At 38.4% G+C, this 22063-nt stretch overlaps 3 protein-coding genes across 5 annotated transcripts; 2 read left to right on the top strand and 1 right to left on the bottom strand.

The window, feature by feature from the left end:
- Positions 1 to 729: 729 nt before the first annotated feature.
- Positions 730 to 10654, bottom strand: lipt1 (lipoyltransferase 1). 3 transcript variants are annotated; one of them, XM_026362879.1, is made up of 4 exons: positions 10521 to 10654; positions 2490 to 3051; positions 2186 to 2407; positions 730 to 1449 (listed from the first exon to the last, which is right to left on the bottom strand). In XM_026362879.1, exons 2-4 carry the CDS (start codon positions 3004 to 3006, stop codon positions 1040 to 1042), a joined length of 1149 nt encoding a protein of 382 aa, XP_026218664.1. In that variant the 5' UTR covers positions 3007 to 3051; positions 10521 to 10654; the 3' UTR covers positions 730 to 1039. The 3 variants fall into 3 exon arrangements, with proteins under 3 accessions (XP_026218664.1, XP_026218661.1, XP_026218663.1); XM_026362876.1 differs by lacking the exon at positions 10521 to 10654 and adding an exon at positions 3605 to 3633; XM_026362878.1 differs by lacking the exon at positions 10521 to 10654 and adding an exon at positions 3596 to 3609.
- LOC113164017 lies at positions 4871 to 16323 on the top strand. Its single transcript, XM_026363102.1, has 14 exons — positions 4871 to 4956; positions 7046 to 7312; positions 8024 to 9223; positions 9311 to 10081; positions 10190 to 10236; positions 10324 to 10426; positions 10661 to 11045; positions 11570 to 11624; positions 11710 to 11849; positions 11936 to 12039; positions 13103 to 13154; positions 13245 to 13324; positions 13435 to 13548; positions 15940 to 16323. Exons 2-14 carry the CDS (start codon positions 7151 to 7153, stop codon positions 15973 to 15975), a joined length of 3249 nt encoding a protein of 1082 aa, XP_026218887.1. The 5' UTR covers positions 4871 to 4956; positions 7046 to 7150; the 3' UTR covers positions 15976 to 16323.
- Positions 16324 to 18120: 1797 nt separating this feature from the next.
- c2h1orf115 (chromosome 2 C1orf115 homolog) lies at positions 18121 to 20176 on the top strand. The gene is made up of 2 exons (XM_026349961.2): positions 18121 to 18585; positions 19590 to 20176. The coding sequence occupies exons 1-2, from the start codon at positions 18304 to 18306 to the stop codon at positions 19716 to 19718; spliced, it is 411 nt and encodes a 136-aa protein (XP_026205746.1). The 5' UTR covers positions 18121 to 18303; the 3' UTR covers positions 19719 to 20176.
- The last annotated feature ends 1887 nt before the right edge of the window (positions 20177 to 22063 follow it).

Here is a 22063-nt window from a genome sequence, read left to right as displayed (position 1 = left end):
CAGCTGAAAACAGACTCTGAAATATTAAAATGTAACTAAAGAAAATCGAACTTTTCATATAAAATTTTCACGTTGAGCTAAAAAGAGAAAATTATAAACTCAGAAATTTAAGATAAAAAGTCAAAGAAAAAAAGAATTAATAGCTGTATTTTGTTATTTATAAATTAATACTTTTTGTTGCCTGTCATAAACAGTTTTAAGGATCTTAAATTATACTAAATAATAATAAAACATTACCAATAATAATAATAATAATAATGATAGAGAAATATGTAGAATAGAAAATAAATATGTTTCTAATAAAAATAGGTTTCACAAACTTGGGTCCATAAATAACAGCAGAGTGGGACCTCCTCCTCTTTCGCTATCCTTCCGGAGCACTGCGCATGCCTAGTTATTATTCTTTAGACCAGCAAAGAACCAAGAAGAAATACTTTATTAATTTACTGTAAATTAATAATTTACTCAATCAATCAATTATGATTATCTTATTTTGCAAAAGAAAGAGTTGACTGCTGCACAGCTTTGGAAGACATTCTAAAAAATAATTTAGAATAATATTTTCACTTTCACAAGTAAAATATTTTTAAATATATATATCGAAACAAAATGATTCTCTATATTCATATTAATATCTCTAATAATATTGCCTTTTCTTACTTGATGTAGAACATTTTTTTTTTACAATTGTACAGTAGCACAAATTAGAACTACTACTAGGATTTCTGCATTCATGTTTTATTATCGCAGTTGTGACATTTTTTCTATATTAAAAAAAGCTTTTGAAACAATTTTTATGTCATAACTGATGTAAACAGCTTCACACAAAGACAAAACAGATTCTCATGTTAACTAGAATAGAGAGAAAAGTCCTGAGAGCAGCTTCTGATTATCCTTTGAATGTCAGATCACACAGTGTATCTTTAAATGCAGACTCTAACTTTCTAATTGTAGGGATGATGGACCAGTGTCCTGTGCTGTGATCTCTTTACAGTTTGACTCCCAACAGCTCGCGTTGTGTGAGCCCATCACTTTTATTTCACCCCATGGCAGCCAGCACAGCGTCACACAGGTTGCGCAGTCTCTGCAGCTCTTCGTTCTCAGACCGCAGCAGCGCAGAAACAGCTGCAGCTGCTCGATAAGAACAAAACCTCTCACCGACCAGCAGAGAGTTCAGCTCGTCACTCAGCCACTGAGGAAGCCAGTCTGCAGGAACGTCCAGCTCAGAGCTCTCTATCAGCCCGTTCTTTATGTCCATGTGCAGCTTTGCTGACGTCTGAGCAGAGGATCGATCGTCTGTCAGGTCCAGGACGGTCTGGACACTGAATTTTGGCGTCTTACCAAATGTCCATTCCCAGCTCCGCAGCTCTGTCGCTGTCCTGCTCAGACCAGGAAATTCGGACTCATCAGCAGGATCAATGAGGGTCAGTGCAGAGCTGAAGTCGAACTCTGAGGGTCAGAACAAAAAGAGCATTTAAATTACAAGAAAGAGAAAAGTGTGGTGTGGTGGTAACCAAGAGATGTCACATACCGTAAGTAATTCAGATTTTTTTAGAAGTTGCTCTTTAGGCTTGATTTGATTAATAACAATAAAAAAAATCTGATTAATAATGCTAAAAGCTTCTATAGGTCCTACATTCATAATAATGGAGCAATAACTTTCAAAATTACCACTAGTTTACTTTTTAGAGGATAAAGAGACTGAGGTCCTAACGTCTCCTGGATAAAATGAATTTTGAACAGGAATTAATATGATCTAGATTTTCTGGAGCTGGTATCTAGTGGTGTCTGCACAGGCTTCAGCTGATACTGGTTCTTTCTTACTTGTCTGACTATGAAGTTAAACAATAAGTAAAGGATGTAACAATGTGACAATAAAGCCTGAAGACAACATACATGATTTGTGAAGCGATGTGAACACATACACATCTTGTTATCGAAAAGTTTTTTCTCAAATGCTCCTCCACAGTGATGGGGAAACTTCTCTTCTGCCAAATATATAAGAAACTATCCCTGTAGTTGATTATATGCTTTTCTGTCTTGATTAGTAGCAGCAGTAGTTGTTTATTGTGTCTATTCATTCTCACTCATCAATCTGCTCTGTGGTTGCTGTGGTTACAGTTTTAACACTTTTAATAGTTTTACAGTTATTTGGATTTAACTTAATTCCAATGGGGTCCAGTACCTGTATTGTACTGGTGCACCAGGGCCTCCAGCAGCTCCCCCCACTGCAATGTGGGGTCATGGTCCAGCAGGTTGGCGACAGGTGAAGGGACACTGGGCGTGGCATTGCTATGTATACCAGGGCAGGAGGGGCAGAGCAAAGTGGTGAGTGCTGAGCAATCAGCAGAGTGAAGCAGGGTGCAGTGATGGTAGGACGACGTCCTGCTCAATCTGGACGCAGTTCCTGTAAACAATAAAATAAATAATAACTAAAACAACAGTAAAATAAAATCATTCATCAAACCTCTTGTCTATTTACTTGGTACCTGAGATCTTGTAGTGTCGGTTGAGTAAAATGTCAAATCTGTCAGTGGCCTGAACGTCCAGTCCTGGTCTAACCTGCCTCAGAGCCTCAGTGATGACCTTCAGGTTCCTCTTCCGGTCGTATGCCTTCTTAGAGGTGAAGAATGTCAAATTGAGGTTCCCAAGGTCATGGAAGACCGTCCCACCACCGCTCCGCCTGCGGGCCAAAGGGATCCCTGCCCTCCTCATGGCTGGCAAGTTGCACTCAGACCAGGGGTTCTGGTGCCGTCCGATGACCACAGCTGGCCGGTTCCTCCACAGCAGCAGGATGCTGCGTTGCTGCAGGTCCACGTTGGCATCAATCCAGTCTTCCAGAGCCAGGTTCTGGTACACATCAGTGGACCGGGACTGGAGGACTAGTCCAGCATTGCAGCTGTCAGAGCTCATGAACAGGCCACTGGAGCTGGAACTGGTCCTGGCTGGATGGCTTCCAGTGTGACATCCTTTTAAAAGAGACAAGGTCCTTCTGATATTGGACATCACGATGTTAAAAACAGCTTCCTCACCTCCACATGTGGGAAATATCTGCAATGTGAAAATAAAAACATCAGCCCAGTCTCAGCTCTGACTGCAGAAACATTACCACCAAGATTATCCACATCTAATAACAAGATGAAGGAATCAAAAACACTGTTAAAACTTAGTTATAATTAATGAAAAATAATAGTAGAAACTACGTCATATACTATAATCACTGAAAACTGCAGACATATCATTGTTATTTAAATTTGATATATATTTTTAAAGTAATTCTAAAATAATTTCAGCATAATTTTACAAACATTTATGGTTAGATAACTTGGGTGTACTGTTTTAAAATAATAACATTTTATAATCATCAAATTTAATGTCACATTCAGAAAACTACGGGTCCCTGTAAGTTCCGCAAACTACAACTACTGACCCATCCTTCTCTAAAGGTGCTAAAGTAAAACCTGTCTTTGCTAGATTTAGTTACAACGTAAACCGCTGTCACTAAAGATCGGAATGAAACAAACGAATCTCATTTGAACAAACTGTTTAAAATCCAGCAAGTATTAAATAATTCTAAAAACAACGAGTCTCGTACTGAGCCGACCTGGAGCTGGACACCGACGAAGAAGAAAAAATAACCACAAACGACTTCCGCTGTCAACCTTCAAAATAAAAGCGAGTTCACGTTGTTACTGGTTCGCCATCATTTCTTACACATTGTACAAGCGACGATTCATCATTAAATTTGCCACATCTTTTAAATTATTTTCTGTCTAAGAAAACACACAGAAATTGTAAATTAAATATAGTATATCAGAATCATCATTTTTCTATATTAGAGATGATATAATAGTGTATATGATGTCGAATATTTTATATTGTTGATGGTGCGCATTGACTATCAAACATATTATATTATACCATTCTATAGTCCTGCTTAGTACTTTCCTGTTCTTTTAATATTACATTATTGCAAATAAAACGATTTTGTCACATTATTTGGACTCTTTTTATTTGTGATTATGATGTGTTATGTTTTAGTATTTGGTATTACCGTATTATAACTATTATTACTACTATACACTAAATTTATATAAAACCACATCAGCTTTGTCGCTGCACATTGTGTCGTTCAGTTTGTTTTGTTGCAGCAGGACGGTGGCTTCTAAATTCCGCGCGTTTATTGTGAAGAAATAAAATCATATTTTCCGGTTTGTGTTTGAGCTTCGACTATTAGGTCCGACCTCGGTCCTACACTGTTAAAGCCTCGTGCTCTGCTGCGACCCGCCTGAGGAAGGTTCCGATCGACATTTTATTATTATTATTATTATTATTATTATTATTATTATTATTATTATTATTATTATTATTATTATTGTTATTATTGATATTATTAAAATAAGAAAAATAACTTTAATTCATTGGGCAATTTAGTCAAACATTTTTGAATATCCATGGTTTGACAGATTTTAGTTATATGTTAGAGAAAATAGAAAAAAATTTACTAAAAAAGAATTAAGAATATAACATATAAACATATAAATGTGACTGGCATTTAATTTGCATAAAATGGACTCTTTGTTTAGGCTCAATAACAGGTCAATCCTTACAGAATTTATAATATTTTAGTAAACATTATAACAATTATAATTATAATCATACTGATAACATGATACAATAAAATACAAAAAATATTATTATTAACGTACGTATTTTATTTAGTGCAGATTTTGTTTTGTTTGTTTGTTTGAGCTCTCGTCTTTTCTGCCTCTAAGCTCGTCATCATGAGGAAGAAGCACAGAGTTTGATGACACGACCAGAGGAGGAAGAACATGTGACCACATCCTGTCAACACACACACACACACACACACACACACGCACACACACACAAACACAAACACACACACACACAGAGAGTCAGTCAGTCAGTTTGTCGGAGTCGATGATGTTTCAGGTGAGAGGTTAATTTATTTATATTTTATTGTTGATGTTATTTGTTTCCTTACTCATCGTCTTTTTTTTACTGTTTAGACGTTTATGTACAATATATGCATAATGAATTAGTTATATACACTTTTTTTATTGAAATCCTACTAAAGGGTTTATAGTATAGATGATGACAGTGGTACAGGCAGATTAAAGAGGAAATGACAAATATGTGACCACTTTTATTTTATCAGATTTTAAAGCAAATTTGGTTCCTTTTGTAAATCTGAAAATGTCAATTTGTTTATCAAGTTTGTGAATAATGGAAAATAGCTTTAGAGAAATACAGATAAATATGTAAAATATGACTTCAGTTGATTTTCATATGAAATTCTGTTCTAAACATGGTAGTGTCACTTTAAGAGAAGTTGAGTTTTAATCGGCTATAGGTGTGAATTCTTAGAAGTGTCTCATTATCACACATTCACACTTAGTCATACAGATACATGCAGCTGCTGTGTGGTCTTTATGTCGTCAACAATAAAAGATTACCTTTGATGTGTTTAGTTAAACATTTAATTGAACCTTGCAACTCGGTAAAACCAATTAAAACACAGAAATATCAATAAAAAATATTTTAGAACCTCACCAAACTGTGGAAAATGGGGAAAGGTTTTCTATGTTGCAATTTCCTGTTTGCTAGAGCATAAAAAAGTCAACCTCAAATGAGCAGCAAGTTTAGGTATGTGTAGTTCAAACTCAACATGTGCTTCACTAGTCTGGCGGGACCAGGAGTGGGGGCAGGTGACCATTTACAGACTGGACTGACTGAGGTCAGGTCGACACAGACTTCGGTCAAATATTAATAAGTCTTTAAAATGTTTACTTAAGTTTAGAAGCTGTGATTTTAAAGATGCAGTCCGCTTTATTTTACCATTTGGAGTGCGGAAAACCCAACATACTCTGATCAGATTAGCTTAGCTTAGAGGCTTGCTGGTAAAAGTTGCAGTAGATCTCTAATATAGACAGGTGGATCACATGCAACAATCTAGAGATGTTTTGCAAAGATAAGTGAGTGGGCGTTTTTGCTCTATAGACTGGCACGGGCACTAATGACCTACAGTAACTTTTTATTATTAAGCTGAATAAACCATCAGCCATTTAATTTTAATTGCATTTACTCAGTCACGTAAGACAGTTTTATCATATTCTGATAGTTATAAGAGATGTATTGAAATGTGTGGATATACCTTGAAAGCTCCCTATTACTGCATGTGTCCAAGGAGAATTATTTACAAAGCAAATAAGAGGGGACTCAGAACAGAACCTTGTGGCATACCATGGAACTGATGAGCATGGGAGGAAGCACAGTTACCACAAGCTGAAAAAGCCCCAAGCTGACCCAGGTCTGCCTAAGTGTATCGAAGAGGAACAATTTGGTCCACAGTGTGAAAAAGTAGACTAAGATCCAACAGTACTGCTACTGAGCGTTCCCTGCATCACAGTGCATTAATAAGATCAGGAGACTTATTAATGCATGAACACATATATAGAAATGCGTTCACAGTTCCCTCAGTCAGTTTTACGAGACATGAAAAGTATTTAAAACATGCCTATAGTCTTAAGGGCCTAGGGTAATATATAATTATAATTATTATAACTTATTATTACAGAAAGAACAACATGCATTATTAGATTCTAATTATTGATGCATTCATGTATAAACACCAGTATGTTGCAGCTGGGAAATATGAAGCTATTTATAACCACTTTATGTACTGTTTAGTGGTTAACAGGTATACATCACAGCTCTGCAACCTAACTAGAGCTGTGAAATAAAAATAGAGGAGTAAAAAGTCCAATATTTCTCTGTAAAATGTAGTACAGCTGAACTACACGACCACATAAATTCTTGTAGAAAAGGTCACAGCTGGACCCCTACTTCCAGGTGTCTATGTAGTGTTTAGAATGTAACAGTTAATCACGTAGAGATCATAAAGACACTCTCCCTCTACCTCATCCTGTATGTTCTTATATCAGAACTCCCCAAAGCTTACTGTGACACTTTGAGAATCTCTGACTGCTACTAACCAGACCTCCTCTATGTCATTCTTCAGATCATCATATTCACATGAAGACACCTTCCAGATAACAAACTAACAAACAAACAACCTGCTGCACATAATCATGTGCACAAACACTCAGTGTTAACTGGTGCTTGTATGCAAGACAACATGTCTGACTTGTGGAAGTTTTCCTCGTCCTCTCCTGCTCCCAACAATTATCACTCCACTCTGTCCGATTCCCCTGCCGTCATCTCTTCGCCTCCTCCCCTGTCCTCCCCATCATCATTCAACAACCATGGAAACCATCCTCATACCAAGGTTGATACTTGATTTTTACCTGTTCATACAGTTATTGTACATATTTGCTGAAACACGCAACAGTTCAAAAGTTTGGGATCTTGTAGAAGTGTCATTGTCTTTGGAAGAAAAGCATATTTTATCACATCAAATCGATCAGAAACACAGGTGTATTGAAGTCCCTCATCAGAAAACATCAGTACTGTGTTTGTTCATCAATTTAAAATAAAAATTTATCTGAATCAAAATCCTTTCCCAATTATGTTAGCACAGCTCAAAACATAGAATATATGTTTCTATGGAAAAGTAAGTGATTATTAGTATTAGAGATAATCATCTAAATATTCAATTCAATTTTTATTGGTTTACTTTTCTAGTTAATAATTGCTTATTAATTAAATCACATAATTGTTTAAGCTGATTATATGCATTAATTATTTTACATACTTATTCACTAATTTTATTAATAATTGAAATATTACTTAATTAGATCATTAATTATGCAATTATACACATGTCTAGTTATTAATTGACTTATTTACTTATTAATACACTTGTATTCATGTGCTTAATTAGGTTAGGCACTTTCTAATGCATGTGCTCTTCACTTATACATATACTTAACTTATATACATATTTATTTAATTATTCAAATATTTACTTACTTTACTAACTCAATGCCAAAAGTTCTGTGTTTAAAATGTACTTATTTATGTATCTCATTGTCCACAGGTAACCTCCAATCACATCCCTAAACTCCAGGAAGCCTCTCCTCAACTCCCACATCCCCAGGAAACCTCCCCTCACCTTACTCATCCTCAAGTAACTTCCCCTCACATTGTACCCCAGCCCCAGGTAACCTCTCCTCACCTTTCTCATTCCCAGGTAACCTCTCCTCACCTCTCTCATTACTATGTAACCTCCCCTCAACCCTCTCAGGTAACCTCCCCTAACCTCCCTCACTCCCAGATAACATCCCCTGACATCCATCATTCCCAAGTAACCTCCCCTCTCCTCCATAATGCCCAGGTAATCTCTCCTCAACCTCAGGTAAACTTTCCTCACCTTAATTCCTCCCAGTTTACCAACACTCACCTCTTCCATCAGCCCCAAGTAAATTCTCATCACTATGTACCCCAGCCGCAGATAGTATCTTCTTACCCCATCACCCATCCCCAAGTAACCACATCTAACCATCATCAGACACAGGCAACCTCCCCTCACCTCCATCTTTCCCAAACAACCTCCCCTCACCTCCATCTTTCCCAAACAACCTCCCCTCACCTCCATCATTCCCAAACAACCTCCCCTCACCTCCATCTTTCCCAAACAACCTCCCCTCACCTCCATCATTCCCAAACAACCTCCCCTCACCTCCATCTTTCCCAAACAACCTCCCCTCACCTCAATCTTTCCCAAAGGACCTCCCCTCACCTCCATCTTTCCCAAACAACCTCCCCTCACCTCCATCTTTCCCAAACAACCTCCCCTCAACTTCATCTTTCCCAAACAACCTCCTCTCACCTCCATCATTCCCAAACAACCTCCCCTCACCTCCATCTTTCCCAGGTAACCTCCCCTCACCTCCATCATTCCCAAGCAACCTCCCCTCACCTCCATAATTCTCAAACAACCTCCCCTAACCTTGTTCATTCCCAGGTAACGTCCCCTCACCTCCATCATTCCCAGGTAACCTCCCCTCACCTCCATCATTCCCAAGCAACCTCCCCTAACTTTGTGCCCCAGCTCCAGGTGACCTCTCCTAATCCTGTACCCCAGCCCCAGATACCATCCCCCCATCTTCTCTCCCCACCTCAGAATGACTTTCCAAGCCAAAATCACAATCCTGATCTAGATAATCTGAACTGGAACAGATGTGAACCATCTGCAGAACTCTCCTGCCTTTTCAACACCTACAGTTACTCCTATCAGGTAACACTGGCACTTATTCTATTCCAATAAAAATCTGAGCCAGAGCTTTGACAGCAATATAATCAATTTCACTCTAACCCAAAACAGGTCCAGACTACAGCCCATCTGGATCTCCATCTCCAGAACCAGAATGGATTAAGTGCTGGTGTGACTAACCAAAGAGATGTGGATTTCGAGAACACACATAGACTGCCCTGTAACACCCACACGCTCATTGACAGTGGTGTGTACGTTCAGGCTGAAACACCTGGTCCAGGTCAGGACACCTGGGAGCCTCTGGAGCCAACTCTGTCTGAGTTGCAGTGCTCTCCACTGGGCTCCATGTCTGGAGGAGCTACCATGGGAAGATGGAGCTCCGTGGAGTTCAGCTCATCATCTACTGAAGACTTCTCCACTACCCAGTTCTTCCCTGACAGTTACCATGACAATGATGCCCCACAGTCCTTTTGTAGCCCCTCTACCCCTGGTCCAAGTCCTCATTACCCACAAACCCCCACAATCTCCAGTCCTGGACCTCAGATGCATCCCAGGAAAGACAGACTGGGTTTTTCAACACAAACATCAACACAACTGAACACAAATAAAACCCCAAGCTGCTGTCTACAAGACTCTGACAGCTACCCTGTGTCTTCTGATCACGGTCAGCACCAACCGCATGAGACAAGCAGACGCCTCATCCCTATTAAAGATGAAACAATCCAGGAGCAGAGCTGTTTCTCTCCACAGGGAAGAGGCCAGGATGTCAGCAGTGCTGCCCAGTCTCCGGGCCACTCTGCTGGGCTGACCTGGAAAGAGGAATGTGGAGGACGAGGAAGAAGAAGAGGAGGGGGAGGAGATGGTCAACCAGATTGGAACTGGGTGTGTTTGATATACAAAATTATTGGTAATTAAGTAAGTAAATAATTGCCAGTTCATTTTTAGCAGCTGTGATCCTAACTGATTTATATCTTTTTTGGTCATTTGCAGATGAAACGGTCACAAAATGAAAACAGCACTGAAGCCCCAGGCTACAGGTAATGAAGAATATGGCATTATTTAACATTTTAATGTCACAGCTAAATACAATGTTTGTGTAATGTATTCTACTGTGTGTGTTGTAGGCTGCAGTGTACAGTGTGTAAGCGTGACTTCAGGAGTCTCCCAGCATTAAATGGTCATATGCGTTCCCACAGTGGCATCAGAGCAGCTACATTGCTGAGAAAGGTTTACAAAAAGCTTGTTTTTGCCATTCAGAAGGACTCTGACATACATTAATTTCCACAGATATAACCGGGCACCAAGCCAAGTAATAACTTACTTTGAGGGGATGTCAGGTTGGAGCAAAGTCCCTGTGTCTGCGTATAAATGATGTTCCCTCAATGCCAATTAGACAAACACATATACGCGGCTGCCACTTTCTGGTTTTGAGTATTCAGGGTTGTCTGTTTTCTTCTGCAGGGCAAGGACTCTTCCCCGTCTGTTGAACCCTCCGTCTCCATAGTGATGCCTGTGTCCGTACCCGTCCAATCCAGAGGTGCGTCCAAGGCGTGTAGGAGTGGACAGAGGAGATGCAGTCGCCTCACTCCAACCACCAGAGGCGCTGTACTCTATCGCAGCCTGATGCACCTAAAAGAAGAGGAAAGAATCACTAAGGGCAATAAGGCAGGAGCCAATGATAACGATGAAGCAGTTATCAGTGGTGATGGTGTGACTGATGGTGGCAGAGGTCATTACACCCCTCCACCCATGCTGTGCCCCAACAGGGCGGGGCCAGGGCTGTACTCCTTGCTTTCGACCAGGAAGCAGCAGAGAGTACAAACTACGCAGCTTCACAACACACAAAGTAAGTTAATACATCACTGAAATATTAAAATGTCTGGTGTTGATATTTTAGTCTTTATTCTCTATTGCCAGTAGAGAAATGACACAGACATAACTGAGATACTTGTACAGATACCCATACAGTTTATTAACAAACTACTATTACCGCATCATGGTTGTATGCCTCCACCAATCAGTCAAGTTGCAGTTTACATGCATAGATGTCCACACTTCGGGAGCATTGATCAGGATGAAACATATAAGAGGTCACAGGGACCTCGACCTTTGATTTCGGACCTCCAAAATCTAATCAATTTACCCTTTAGTTTAACTAGATGCTTGTTTTAATTCTGAAGAAATACAGACATATGTATAGATGCATGGACAGATGAACAACTGGGAAATATTGCTGTTGCTGTGCAGGAGGCAAAATAAAAACTATTCTGATTCTAATCTGTCAAGAAAACGAAAAAACTTAAATTAATTCTAAAATTAAATTGCATCTGCTGATTACACAATGTTAAACTTTTTATCTCTGATTTGCAGATGGACTCAACAAACCTGTTGCCATGGAGACACTAATGACAGGAATCAATAAGCCGTATGTAAAACTTAGCTCTTAAATCGTATCACTGTGAATATATCAATCACCTGTTCATCTGTTCACGCTGAGCTGTCAATCGCAGGCGAATCAATGTAGGACGGTGCTTCCAGGCTCAAATCCCAACCCTACAGGACCATAAATATGCACACTCCGACTCCCACAATGCCCTGTTGCTGTGGACACCATGGGATGAGCTAGAGTGTCCTGTCAATCAAGAGAGAGGTATAAACATAAACACATATAAAAACAAATGTTGTAATGATAATTATTATTGGGTGATTATTACGACTGACACCTTGTTCATCCAGTTGAAACGGTTTTGATGATGGCTCGATCGAGCGTGATGCCCGGGGGTGGAGTCAGACCAGAACATGCCCTCCACATCCTATCAGAGAGCAGAGGAGACTTTCTGGTAAAAATCTGATTGTTGATTGATTTATAAGGCCAATCAGCCATAAGCGTTTGTGATAAACTACAGATCAGACAAACTATCTGACTGAAGGTGGCATGTTTCAAGGAATAGTTAAACATTTTGGGAAAACTTTGAGAAACTAAGCAGAGTTCAATTCAGGACCTGTTTAGCTTAGCTTAGCATTAAGACTGAAAGCAGAGGGAAACAACTGGCCTAGCTCTGTCTAAAGGTCAAAATAAGACCTTCCGACATCGCCAAAGGTCACTAATCAGCATGTGGTATCTTGTTTGTTTGACCTGTGCACAAAAAAAATATAAATGTGACTGTTTGCTTTTTTAGATATAGTTAAGCACGGGAGCTATTTCTTGACAGAATACAGTGCACCATGGTTTCCGTATCATGTTTGCAAACTTGACAACCTCACTGTGACAAGAGGAGTTCAGGAAGCTGAACTTAGTCAGACTGTCTGATGAGAAATTGTTACAGCACTTAGCACCATGAAAAACCACATACTGTGGTTTTTACATTTCTATAGGTTCAACCTATAAAACACAACACGGCAAACTATGACCTTGTGAGGGTACTGGTTGGCTCATGGCTATTTCACACCCCGTGTAACCGCATCGTCCCGGTTCAAGCCCGGCTGGGGACTTTTGTTGCATATCACACCACCCACTCTCCACATGTTTCCTGTCCATTGTCAGGCTGTCAAATAAAGGCTGAAGTACAGACAAGTATACGATGATCCTTAGAGGTGCTGGGTGCTGTTTCAACAAGCCCAGGTTAGCTGTTCACTTGCTAAGCTAGTATATAGTTTGCTAAGCTAGGGATAACCCTAACCACTTCCTGGTCTGGGCTGGACCCACAGACTGATGTCTTATTTCAACCAATGCTGAACTGCTCATCAAACTGTAAAAAGAATCTGTGGCAGCCCCACATTGTTTTCCTACTGTTTATTGCTTTTGGCTCGATACACTGACACATTATAAGCTTTGTGTTTGTATCTGCTTTAGTTTTCCAAATCAAACATGGCTTCATCAACACTTCTGTTTTTGTTTTCCAGTTGACGGTAGAAAGGCTGCTGTCAACCCCTGAAAACTCCAACAACCACACAGGTCATCAGTATAAGTTTATATATTTCTATGAGTCACAGCAGATGCACAGGAGAATTCCATTTTGACTGTTATATTAAATATAAATTGTAGGTTGGAGTGCAGCAGAGAGGAGGCTGCTGGTTAAATCTTTGCAGCAGCACCATAAAGACTTCAGCAGCATCCAGAGAGATGTGAGTGTGGAAAGTCAACCAATCACCATGGCTGTCAGACTTTTTAGAATCTATAATTTGTTTGTTATTTGATATTGTACGTGTGTGTGTGTGTGTGTGTGTGTGTTCAGGTTCAGACTAAGTCCCTCTCTCAGTGTGTGGAGTTTTATTACCTGTGGAAGAAGAAGCTGAGTCTGACTGCGAAGATCCCGGCCGGGTTAACCATCACTCTGCCCAACATAAATGTAAGAAATGTTTTCTTTGGGGTCTCAAACAACAAAGGCCTAGAAAACCTTTAATAAGGTGATAAGTTATGATTTAGGATACATTAGTGAGGCTCTGCAAAAGGATCTCCAGAAATGATCAGGCTCACAGTGAGTAAGCAGATCACAGATATTTGTATCTGTAAAATGAAGGGTTCTTATAAATAAAGTAAATTTGTCTCCACAAAGAATTTTTTTTGGAGGTTCTTTGGAGCAGGCTTCTCTTTGACTGTATTGTATGTATCTCATTATGTTATGTGTTGTATGTAGAATTTATTTAATTCATTTATTTTCTAAATTCAAACTCCAGAACATCATTTAACAAAAACTGATTACTTCAGGGAATTTTTGGGGTAAAGTTGTCCAACATGTTGACACATACCTGCAATAATCCAGTGTATGTGCTTTCATCCTTCTAGATAGAAAAATGCTCCTGAATTAGCTGATTTCTACTTGAAATCTATTTCTACTGCAAAAGCACTGTATTTACTTATTTCCAGAAACTAGAGTGGAGGAAAGTAACTTTGTTTGTTTCAGTACTGTACAGTAAGTAATCTTCAAACAGTTACTGCAATTTACAGAAGTATAGTTCCTTTTTTACTTTTTCTATTACAATTCATAGGGAAATATTGTTGTTACTCTGCAGATTCTGTGTACGTCTGCCAACTCTGCTTTTAGGACTCAGCCACAGACATAAATGACTTCATAAATGGACTTTGTCAGTCTTAGTATTGTAGGATCACACCAGCTCCACCTTCAGAGCTTAATTATAGTTATTTCCAGTTTAATTTGCATCAAGGTCTATTTTTAAACTCTACAGTTTTGACAGTTTCAGGTATTTGATGCCTTTTGTCAAATATAGTAACAAGTGAGTATACTGTGAGAGTAGACACAGTTTGAGTTCCACTAGTGTCGGTTGGTTCAGTGTTTCAGGTCAGTAACTTCAGTCAGTGTGAACACAAATGAAACTAAAGGCTGAATGAATAAAACCACTGAAACCAAATGCCTGTTATCGCACCACACACACACTAAAACACTAAATACACAAAGTGAAACACACACTTCCTGTCAGAATTGTCACGTTTCTGTACAAACTGTGACTTGACATTTCAAATAGCCCGTGTGCTGGTGCCTGTGGTCAGACCTCAGTGAGTCAACTTTAATTTTCCATCAGTGTCATTTAGATTAAAATGGACGTCTTCATAGCTTTTTATCAGCTTCAGTTTGTAAGTCATTTAGATTCTGATCAGTTTGATCCACTTTAGCTTCCTGTTAGTTAACTTTGGTTTCAGTTTAGGTTTTGATTCTGTCTGGTTACAGACAATCTAATTACATAAAAGTTATTTGGGGAGTTTTAGTGGTATTAGTTAGTATTCTCTTTGTACACATTTGCTTTCAGATTCATATTTGCAGCAAATGTACATATATATTATACACTATATGGGCAAAAGGTATGACATTTTTATGTAGTTGGTCGTGTTGTGCAAATTACCTTGAGACTAGGAAACCAAGTTAAGACTTGAGTCAAGTCCCAAGTCAAAGCAAACAAGTTCCAATTTATTTCCCAAATCAAGTTCCAGAGCAAAGCTACTACTAATAATAACAAAGATAATACATTTATTTATAGAGCACTTTTCTAAAAGTGTTACAGAAGTCCCAAGTCAGTTCCCAATTCAAGAGTAACAAGTTCTAAGTCAGGTTCCAACGTAATATGAGTTCCAACATAAGAACCCACAGTGACACAGGTGTCACCAACACTTTATTTTGGTTTAAGTTGTTATTAACTTTTTTATTTTTTATTCAAACTGTGTCCGGTTCGGCAGCGGAACATGCAACATGAAGTATGGGCAGTTTAGCTTTCTTAATTGGAGTACATGTTTTAGCCAGGTGTAATTAGCATGTCGTACACTCCACTAGATTGGGTGTCACCAACAATTTAAGCATGTTTTGGTTTGTTTTATATCCCACATGATTTTCTTTTCATTAGAAATGGATCTGGGTTCTTATGAGTTAGGTCTAAGTTAGATCACAAGTCAAAACTGACACCTCCGAAGTGACCAGCAAGTTCTGAGTTTAGACCAACAAATTACAAGTCAAGCCCATCAAGTCTTAAATCAGGTTCCAAGTCACAGCCAACAAGTGTCAAGTCAACACTCAGTTATCAAGTTATCAGTCTGGTCTCGCAAGTCAAATCCTAAGTTCCAGGCCAAGACATACAAAATTAGAAACAACATAAAGAGTATTTGTTCCCAAGTTTTCAGTTGATGAGTCAGGTCTGAGTCTGGTTGTTTATCACCAACTTGAGTTTATGAGGATGTATTTGCCAATATTACAATATTTCTTACCTGTTTTCACCTTGTTGTGTTTCTCCAGGGTCAGAAGTCATCAAAATCTCATCATATGTCATAAACCACAGGACTGGAGCTACACACTACTTGCTGACACAAACACAAAACACACACACACAAACACAACACATACACACACAAACACAACACACACACAGATATTAGTAGATATCCTCAGTGTTTGAAATACTCTGCATCTTCTGAGGCAGTCGCTGTGCAAATACTTAGTAAATGTTTCAGTTCACCTACTGTTATTTCTACATTCTTTATAAGCATTTTAATTCTATTACAACTCTTTGGAGCTGCTGTAATTCACACTCTGGATATTGTTATTAAAGCTTAAACAAAAGCTGTAATAGGTTTATGTCTGAATGAGCTGAACATTAAAGAAAAACTCAACCTGAAAACATTTCTGCTGTCAGTCAGTCAATTACCTTCAGATCCACAGTCTTCACTCCAAAACACTTTTACACTTTTCAGAAAACAACAATCAATAATATATTACCTATGTACTGAATGTAATTTCATTTGTTTATATCGCAGTTCTACTGCTACTTCTGTCTGCTCTGTTGCAGAAGTGGCTGAAGACTGATTCCTCCTGTTACTATATCTACATTCATTGTCTATTAAAAGAGTTTTCTCTCTGAACTAAGTGTAGATTCCACAGTATGTTATGAACACATTCAAGCCCTTTGATACAAATGTGTTTGGGGATATACAAATGATGCTAGCATGTGTACTAATGCTGATATGGCTGACTTGCTGTGTTCATTGTCTAGAACATTCGGTCATATCTACAGTAGATGAAGCTAAAGATGAGTGCTCTGAAGACTTCACCTCAAATAGGCTTAAGAGATGAGCTTCAAAGTTCACTTTAACCTCGAAAACCATAGATACAGTACAACTTGGAAAATACTTACTGCACTTGTAAATACTGTAAAGATACACAATTATTACAGAAGGTTATGCCAAGAATTCAGTTTAATTACTGTGCAAGTTGACCTGTAACCTAAACTCTTACCTTATTTTGTGCTATTTTGTGTGTAGGACTGTCACTGTGGATCTGTTGTATGAGGAAGCTTTGGATGGAGTTTAAACAGCCTCTCTTCATCACCACTGTGAACATAGAAGTGAACAACTATAAAAGTGTTCAGCTTCAGTTTTCAAACAAAAGCAGCACAATTTGCATATAAGCTATAAATAAAAAGAACTTAAACATACCAATTGTGTCATAATCTGTCCAAGAAACAAGGCAGAAATATGGAAGAAAAGGGAATAGACCGTGAGAAAGACCTGGATCTTTAGTATGTTCAGGTTGGAATATTGTTTTTCTTCCTTAATCCCCTCAGTCTTTCTACCTTTCTATTCCTCCTCTGGGTCAGAGTGCAGAACAGAGCTCCAGTTATTACTGTTTGGATAAAAAGAGAAGAGCCAACAGGAGAGGCCTCAGGCTTTGTGTCTGACTGCAGCTCTGTACGTTTATCTGTATTTAGTCATTTACAGGGGGACAGTTTTAATTTTTCTTTATGATTATAATACAACGTATAGCTACACTATGTGAACCCCTGGACATCCAGGCTGTATGTACTTGAACATTGTATGGGGTAGTTTCAGGATTTCCCTTTATTGGAAGTAAAAAAAAAGTAAATGTAAATAAATAAAAAATGTAAATATTACATATTTGAAATCTCAGTGATGCATGAAAAATAAGGAAAGAGGTAAAAGAAGACCACAAAGAGATAAAGAAGAAAGAAAAATAGAATAAAGTAGACATAAAATGACCATAAACAGCTGAATAATTATCAAAATAAACAGATGACAACCAAAAATCTACAGAACATGAACCCAGAGATGCAAAAATGACCAAATACATGACCACAAAGAGATCAGAAAATTACCAAAAATAGAGTTGCTGAGCAAAGTACACATGAAAATAGCCAGAAACTACTTTAAAACAACTTTAAAGTTTAAAACAGTGCCAGTATACGGATCTGCCTCCTACTCATTCACTGTAATTTTATGACTCAAACTTTAGTAAATGTCAAGACATTTTTGAAAAATTGCTTGAAGCAATCCGGCACTTTTCTGTTTTTCTAGTTTTAATGTTGACTCAGTGTCGGTGAGAAGTTTCAGTGTTTATTCTGTAAAACAAACATCAGAGAATCAAACTGGAGAAAACCCAGCAGCTGCTGCACAAACTGCAGTTCCTGGTGAGTAAAACTTCTGGTAAAGTTTTAAAAACTGCAGTTTACTCCACAAAAACAAAGTAATCTCCACATTCTTCTTCTAATCCTGCCCTGTGTGTTTTATATCAATTCTTACAGTCTTTCCTGTCAGCTTCAGGCTACTAATAAAGTTTAACTCCTCCTCGCTCCAAAGGTCCTCCTGCATGAAAACCAGGAGGTCAGAGGACAAAGAGGGGAGAGGCACAGCGACAGACAAGAGAGGACGAGGGATGGGAGAGCAGGAACAGAAGGACAAGGCAGCTCCTTCAGCAGGGAAGAAGCAACAGAAAACATCCAAAGAAGTTTTTTTTTCTGTTCTGCCGGACAAATACGAACCTCTGATTGAGGAGCTGGAGGAGGAGAAAGAGGAGACGGCAGAGGAGAGGAGAAAGAGAAAGGAGGAGAAGAAGAGGAAGAAGAAGAAGAAGTTTAAAAAGTACAGGAAGGTAAGAAAAGGCCTGCAAAGTCAAAAACATCTGTAGTAAAATGTTTAGATTGCTAAACACTGATGTCAATGCTACATTATGTTAGTCACGGTTTATAATTTATTTCTAAATAAATTGATGAATAATTAAAAAACATGTATTATCCCAACTTATATAGGAACTAAATTATAATACTAATGGAATAACAATTAAATATATAATGAATTGTAAAATTGTATAATAATTAAAGAATAAATGAATAAATTGAATAAAAGATTACATAAAATAAATAACTGAATAAATAAAAGAATTAATAAAATAAGTAATTACGAAATAACTGAACATAAATACAAAAACATTTATAAATATATCAAAATAAATAATGTTAAATAAATATGTCAATAGTACTAATAGTATTAATAATAAAATGATAATAATACATGTTATTGTTACTATACCATACTATAAAACTACAATGTGAGACATAAATTAGTGTTTTAAAAAACATCTAGTTCAATAAAGTGCATTTCTGTAGAATATGTACTGTAAATAGAAAAATACATTGTGTATAATCATAATCATACATGTACATGTTCAGAGTAGGTCAAAACATGAAAATAAAAAAAGTGAATGACGTGTTTAACTTTTGTGTCCTTACACAAACGCTCTGCAGTTAAACATTGATGCAGCTGCGTGAGGTTGACCTTTGACCTCCACAACACATTGCAGTAGACTTCACATGATAAGGCAAGGCTGTAGAAATGATAAACACAGATAAAGTGAGAAGCCGAGCAGATCCATGACACATTTTGTGCTGGCTTGGCCAAGTTATTGTAATGTGAATCTGTGTACTAGCATTAGATTACATTTGGGGCCATGTTAAGTGGAACCAAATGTTCCCTCCATGTGGGAGACTGGGGTTCAAATTAACACTTACCAATTGCACTCAATCATAGATCAATAAAGCATTTGAGCTTGAAAAAGTGATTTTTGTTTACCTTGTCTTTCCTGTGTGTCCCTTGCAGAATGTAGGGAAGGCACTGCGTTTCAGCTGGCGCTGTCTGATGACCGGGTTACAGAGCATGGCATCTACGTACGCCACGCCGCTGTCAGCCATGGCCACAGTGGTGACAGCAGCTGGCACCAACACATGACGAGACATGGACGAGTCATAAAATGATGTCTCCTGGACAAAGACGTGTGGAAGAGAGGCTCAGGAGCATAAGAACATTTAGAGCTGGGTTTTAGTACAATAAATGGACAACAATGATCAATCATTCTTAATAGGAGTTTGCTGTTATTTATAGATAATGAAGACACTTGTATTTGTATTAAATGGCATAAGTATGAGACTAAAGGAATAAGTGTAATTTTACAATAGAAACTTTCAAATGCCACTTTTTAAAGTCAGTCTAACCCTAACGTGTGTGTTCATACTGACTTTGTATTATGTATTCTATAACGTCTTCCCTTCTAAAGAATACTGTATTTTTTTTATATCGTGTTTAATACACAAAAATAACAAACACGTACATTTTAACACACTTTTTATGTGATGTAACTGTGAGGACTATGACTGGATTTTATTCAATAAATCTACTTCATAAACTGATTTACAAAGATTTAAATGTGAATCCATCCTTCTAACATTATTCTTTCCTTTTCTATCTTTAATATCTTTAATGTCCCTCTCTCCTTTTCTAACTTCTCCTTCATTAGTGATTTAAAGATCCGTCATTTTAGAAACAACCATGATCTTAAAATGTGTGTGAATCATAAATAAAGATAAAACTACTCTGACCCAGTTTTTCAAATGTAGAATTAAGTTCAGTTCTAAAACTCCCTTAATGACATTAATTAAACAGACCTGGTCCCTGTCTGTCCTGTGATGACATTAATTAAACAGACCTGGTCCCTGTCTGTCCTGTGATGACATTAATTAAACAGACCTGGTCCCTGTTTGTCCTGTGATGACACTAAGTGGACAGACCTGGTCCCTGTTTGTCCTGTGATGACATTAATTAAACAGACCTGGTCCCTGTCTGTCCTGTGATGACACTAATTAAACAGACCTGTTCCCTGTTTGTCCTGTGATGACATTAATTAAACAGACCTGTTCCCTGTTTGTCCTGTGATGACATTAATTAAACAGACCTGGTCCCTGTCTGTCCTGTGATGACACTAATTAAACAGACCTGGTCCCTGTCTGTCCTGTGATGACATTAATTAAACAGACCTGGTCCCTGTCTGTCCTGTGATGACATTAATTAAACAGACCTGGTCCCTGTTTGTCCTGTGATGACATTAATTAAACAGACCTGGTCCCTGTCTGTCCTGTGATGACATTAATTAAACAGACCTGGTCCCTGTTTGTCCTGTGATGACATTAATTAAACAGACCTGGTCCCTGTTTGTCCTGTGATGACATTAATTAAACAGACCTGGTCCCTGTTTGTCCTGTGATGACACTAATTAAACAGACCTGGTCCCTGTCTGTCCTGTGATGACATTAATTAAACAGACCTGGTCCCTGTCTGTCCTGTGATGACATTAATTAAACAGACCTGGTCCCTGTCTGTCCTGTGATGACATTAATTAAACAGACCTGGTCCCTGTCTGTCCTGTGATGACATTAATTAAACAGACCTGGTCCCTGTTTGTCCTGTGATGACATTAATTAAACAGACCTGGTCCCTGTCTGTCCTGTGATGACATTAATTAAACAGACCTGGTCCCTGTTTGTCCTGTGATGACATTAATTAAACAGACCTGGTCCCTGTCTGTCCTGTGATGACATTAATTAAACAGACCTGGTCCCTGTCTGTCCTGTGATGACATTAATTAAACAGACCTGGTCCCTGTCTGTCCTGTGATGACATTAATTAAACAGACCTGGTCCCTGTCTGTCCTGTGATGACATTAATTAAACAGACCTGGTCCCTGTCTGTCCTGTGATGACATTAATTAAACAGACCTGGTCCCTGTCTGTCCTGTGATGACATTAATTAAACAGACCTGGTCCCTGTCTGTCCTGTGATGACATTAATTAAACAGACCTGGTCCCTGTCTGTCCTGTGATGACATTAATTAAACAGACCTGGTCCCTGTCTGTCCTGTGATGACATTAATTAAACAGACCTGGTCCCTGTCTGTCCTGTGATGACATTAATTAAACAGACCTGGTCCCTGTTTGTCCTGTGATGACATTAATTAAACAGACCTGGTCCCTGTCTGTCCTGTGATGACATTAATTAAACAGACCTGGTCCCTGTTTGTCCTGTGATGACATTAATTAAACAGACCTGGTCCCTGTTTGTCCTGTGATGACATTAATTAAACAGACCTGGTCCCTGTCTGTCCTGTGATGACATTAATTAAACAGACCTGGTCCCTGTTTGTCCTGTGATGACATTAATTAAACAGACCTGGTCCCTGTTTGTCCTGTGATGACATTAATTAAACAGACCTGGTCCCTGTTTGTCCTGTGATGACATTAATT

The sequence above is a fragment of the Anabas testudineus genome, chromosome 2 (genome assembly GCF_900324465.2).
Source record: "Anabas testudineus chromosome 2, fAnaTes1.2, whole genome shotgun sequence".
Taxonomy (NCBI): domain Eukaryota; kingdom Metazoa; phylum Chordata; class Actinopteri; order Anabantiformes; family Anabantidae; genus Anabas; species Anabas testudineus.
Note: the sequence above shows the minus strand (reverse complement) of the source record. Positions and strands in the feature narration are given on the sequence as shown.

Coding starts and splice junctions, on each gene's coding strand:
- c2h1orf115 (XM_026349961.2), top strand. CDS start 18,304: ATGAAAACCAGGAGGTCAGAGGACAAAGAGGGGAGAGGCACAGCGACA. Junction 18,586..19,589: donor AGTTTAAAAAGTACAGGAAG/GTAAGAAAAGGC, acceptor TGTCCCTTGCAG/AATGTAGGGAAGGCACTGCG.
- lipt1 (XM_026362879.1), bottom strand. CDS start 3,006: ATGTCCAATATCAGAAGGACCTTGTCTCTTTTAAAAGGATGTCACACT. Junction 2,408..2,489: donor CCGACACTACAAGATCTCAG/GTACCAAGTAAA, acceptor TATTGTTTACAG/GAACTGCGTCCAGATTGAGC. Junction 1,450..2,185: donor GGTGCACCAGTACAATACAG/GTACTGGACCCC, acceptor TCTGACCCTCAG/AGTTCGACTTCAGCTCTGCA.
- LOC113164017 (XM_026363102.1), top strand. CDS start 7,151: ATGCAAGACAACATGTCTGACTTGTGGAAGTTTTCCTCGTCCTCTCCT. Junction 9,224..9,310: donor CCTACAGTTACTCCTATCAG/GTAACACTGGCA, acceptor AACCCAAAACAG/GTCCAGACTACAGCCCATCT. Junction 11,625..11,709: donor ATGACAGGAATCAATAAGCC/GTATGTAAAACT, acceptor TGTCAATCGCAG/GCGAATCAATGTAGGACGGT.